The 4,459-nt window shown below is 37.1% G+C and overlaps 1 protein-coding gene across 1 annotated transcript; it reads right to left on the bottom strand.

The window, feature by feature from the left end:
* Positions 1–3,058: 3,058 nt before the first annotated feature.
* LOC101564908 (olfactory receptor 51F2-like) lies at positions 3,059–4,009 on the bottom strand. The gene has a single exon (XM_004641976.1). The coding sequence runs from the start codon at positions 4,007–4,009 to the stop codon at positions 3,059–3,061; it is 951 nt and encodes a 316-aa protein (XP_004642033.1).
* Between the last annotated feature and the right edge of the window lie 450 nt (positions 4,010–4,459).

Below are 4,459 nucleotides of genomic sequence, written 5' to 3'. Positions count from 1 at the left end.
TTTGATTCCTAGTACAAAAAAAATGGCTTCTAATATTTGATAAACTCAAATTAAATAAATTAGAGAGAAAATAAAAGGTGGGTAATAGGAAACAGGGAGATACCTCAAGAGATGGAAGAGGCAGACAGGGGAAGAAAGGAGAAGCGATGAAAAAGGAACTAAGTTGTGTGCATGCGTCAACTCCCAGGGGTGAATGCAGTAATTACTTACTATGAACATCTTCTAATAAAAAAATAAAGTAAAAATTAAATGTGATTAAAAAATCTCATTCAACATCTATCAAAGTGTACCTGTGCATGCCTTACATCTGTATCAAAATCCTCTGCCCTCAGCAAAAAAAATAACTTCTTAGAAAATGAGTCTAAGACAATGCAGGCTACAGTTCTCACCAAAAGGCCAACTGCCTTTTGCATAAGATCCTAAGCAAGCACCAAATGACAGTGCACAAAATGATACGTGTAACTTCAAGATGACAGTGAGATTATTTTACTTGCTATCTGTATGCAAAGCAGTAGGCAAGTGGAAGAATCATAAATTTCAATATAGTTTGTCATATTTGACTATAATCACCTCTTCATCCTTTTGTAAATTATGTATTCTCATTCTTATCTAACCTATCTTCTGCCTTCATAAAGATACAAGGGAATTCAGAATCTGTTGCTTGTGCTGCATTCATTCTAGAGAGAAAAATCTAACTCTAACATTGCAGTATAATAAGTAATAAAGTCTAAGCTAATGGATATTTCTAGAGAAAGTGTACCCTACCACCTCATACCCCACCACATAATTTTTATAACTCTCTTAATTACAACTTTGAACATCTCTCATTCATATCAGCATCCTTTAACACCTTGTTCATTTATTTCTTTTTCACTTTTTTTATTTTAAAGAAAATAAAAAATGATAGATAAAACATTAGAAATGACACAGAGTTTCAGAAGATGATAAGAATTCAACAATGGTTGTTGTCTAAGGATGATCACAGTATTACTTCTCTTTCTCTTTGTCTTTTCTGTTCTCTACTGTCTAAATAACAAATTCCTTGTATCAAATATTCTTTGTTCATAACTGCTGCAGTTTCCATATAAAGCACGAGGGCCATAACTATAAAAAATTTCCTTGAGGAGAACGCCCAAATAGAGAACTGAGCATACATCCAGTTGGATATATTTCTATAGTTGCTATCTGCTAATTTTGAAACTGCAAAAAAAAAATCACTTTATTTGGAGAAGGTATTCCCTAAAACCACAAATGGACTTATGAAGTTGTAAGTATGAATTTAGCACTACTAGAAACACTACAGATTAAAGTTGAATTCATCAGCATTGTTTTTGACAGAGACTTAGGCTAAAAATCTTTCCTGAGATATAGAAGAAAGGGCAAGTATTTTACCAAATGAGGGTAAATTACTGACAAGACAATAAGACATTGATTGATTATGATCCTAGCTATTGAACAAGGGGGTTAGGAAGGCCGGAGGCAAAGAGGGAAAAACAGATATTTTGAACAATAAAGTAACATGAGCCATGTCTGTTATCTGATTTACATAATAAGTCTTGGTAAATTGGAATTTTAATATACATTTCCTTTCCATTGGTCAACAGAAGTAATTCCACTTCCTTCAGTAAAGAAGAAATATAAATCAATAATGAGATACTTCACATCTTTACACTAAAAAAAGGTAATTCCACATTTGGGAATAAAGATGGGTCATATGTTATATAAATCACTGAAAATCTGTCACTATAAATGAAGAAATGCTCCTATGATCATTATGACTATTTAGGAAACTAATGACAACTTTGAACATCTCTCATTCATATCAGTGTCCTTTAACACTTAGTCTCCTTGTTCATTTATTTCTTTTTCACTTTTTTATTTTAAAGAAAATGAAGAATAATAGGTAAAACATTAGAAGTGACACAGAATTGCAGAAGATGATAGGAATTCAACAATGGTTGTTGTCATATTGCGCACTGTTGTCCTCAAAGTAGTTGCTCAGATTACAGATATAAGCATGTAGAATGGGTCAAAATAAAAACTTTAAGCATTAACTATTGTCCTCAAAAAAAACAATAGAAATTACTGGGCCGGTGAGATAGCTCAACAGGCTAAAACACAAGCTTTAGGCAGGCACATGGACCATGTTCGATCCCCAACATGCCATACGAGCCCTGCCCTCTGGGCAGGCTGAGCCAGCCACCCAAAATAAATAAATAAATAAATAAATAAATAAATAAATAAATAAACAAACTGTGAGCCAAAACAAACCTTTTAAAAAATAGACATTATTAATACAATCATCCTAGCTATCCTGTATATATACATACATGGGATTTTTTTTCTCCTCCCTTCTTTTCTCCTTTCCCTCATCTCTATTGTACTTCCCTTTTAAGCAATTTCTTTCCCTTTCATTATATCTATTATACCTTTCAGATTTTATTTATTTTTTCAGGCTCTTACACTAGGAAGGGTCTTATTTCACTTCTGATATATCCTCTCGTTGCATCCATTTACTATAAGATCTTATCTTTCTTTATAGCTGAGTTGTACTCCATTGTCTAAAAATAGCACATCTTTTTAAAAAATTGTTCTGCTATAAATGCGCACAAATATGGTAGTGGTGGAAAAAATACCCAGAAGGAGCATAGGTGAGTCAAATCATAGTTTAGTCTCCTTGTTTACAATAACAGTTATCTTTGGGAAAAAAAATTTGTGTTTTAGGGAAGGGTCTACAGGATATTCAGGATCATACTACTAGATCAGACTCATAGTGATCTGCCTGTTTACAGTCTCCCAAGAGCTGGGATTAGAGGCGCACGCCACCATGCCCAGTCTCTGTTGCCATCTCAACACACCCCTGGGGAGGGCCTGGCAGGGCAGGCCTGAGGATCGAACCCCGGGCCCCTGTGCCTGCTCCCAGGTGCTTTAATTTGATGAGCTACATGGCCAGCCCTGGAAAAATATTTAAAACAAACATCATTCTATACACTTTAAAGTCTCTGAATGGTATGATCCTTAACCTCACAAGAATAGAGAAAAGGTTGAAGAAATGCTTCTAGGTCTTTGTCATGCTGGAATGGCGAGCTTTCAGCACAGCCCTGCGTATTTGCTTGGTCTTCACACTGTAGATGGTGGGGTTCATGACAGGAGGGATCAGCAAGTAGGCATTGGCAATCATGGTATGCACATAGGGCGGGGCTTGCTTTCCAAATCTGTGGACAAAGGACAGACTGATCAGTGGGATGTAGAATACAGCCACAGCCCCATTATGAGAGATACATGTACTGAAGGCTTTCTTCCTCTCCTCTGGGGAGGCAATACTGAGGACAGTCCTAATGATCAAAGCATAGGACAGGACAATGAAGATGGAGTCCACCCCAGCAGTGGTGATGAGAGCAGTAAGCCCAACTGCACTGTTGATCCTGGTGTCTGTGCAGGAGAGCTTCATTACATCAGGATGGAAACAGTAAGAGTGGTGGAGCACGTGGCTACTGCAGAAGGAGAGTCGTTTAAGAAGTGCAACCATTGGTGTGAGCACCAGGGTCCCCCTGAGGACAATCGCCACTCCAATTTTAGCTATTCTGGACTCGGTTAAAATAGTGGCGTACCTGAGGGGGTTAGAGATGGCCACAAAACGATCAAAAGCCATAGCCAACAGCACGGAGGATTCCATGACAGTGAACAGTTTAATAAAGAACATCTGTGACAAGCAGGCATTGAAGCCGATCTCCCTGGCATTGAAGCAGAATATGCCCAACATGGTGACCAGTGTGGATATGGACAGCCCGAGGTCAGTGGTGGACAACATGGAGAGGAAATAATACATGGGCGTGTGGAGGCTGGGCTGAGTGGTAATGACAAAGAGGATCAGGCTGTTTCCTGAGAGGGCAGTTGCATAGAGAAGGCAGAAAGGGATGGAGATCCAGGTGTGGAAGGCTTCCAGCCCGGGAACGCCAGTGAGCAGGAAGATGATGGGAGAGGACGTGACATTCGGGAGAGCTTCCATGTTGACCTCAATCTACAAAACCTTAAGCTGAGGTCCCTGCAAAAGTAAAATGCATTATTTTTTTAATCATTCAAATGAAATTAATTATTTCACTATGCAAATATTTTTGAACTGCAACATCCATATTATATAAATAGTGTCTGGAAATTGGTTTTAAAAAGAAGAAAACAGCTTACAACCATACCCAAGAAAAAGAGCAAAATTTCTAAATGAACAATTATATGAGGAGGTAGAATTTTTACACAGACAATGGAAGCAATAATCTATCTTGTTTATTTCACAGGTGCGATTAAGGAATCTGGAATATTATTTCCTATGTAATTTTGTACTACATTTCAAATTTGAGTAATCAATACAATCATAAACAGAATTGTTAAGGATAAGGAATACCAAATACAAGTTTATAGAAAGATTTGTGTTATGAATTTTTAACCTTCTCATAATATCAAT

Source organism: Octodon degus, unplaced genomic scaffold (assembly GCF_000260255.1).
Source record: "Octodon degus isolate 3935 unplaced genomic scaffold, OctDeg1.0 scaffold00146, whole genome shotgun sequence".
NCBI lineage: Eukaryota > Metazoa > Chordata > Mammalia > Rodentia > Octodontidae > Octodon > Octodon degus.
Note: the sequence above shows the minus strand (reverse complement) of the source record. Positions and strands in the feature narration are given on the sequence as shown.

What these genes read in the sequence shown, in the direction of transcription:
- LOC101564908 (XM_004641976.1), bottom strand. Translation starts at nt 4,009, where the DNA reads ATGGAAGCTCTCCCGAATGTCACGTCCTCTCCCATCATCTTCCTGCTC.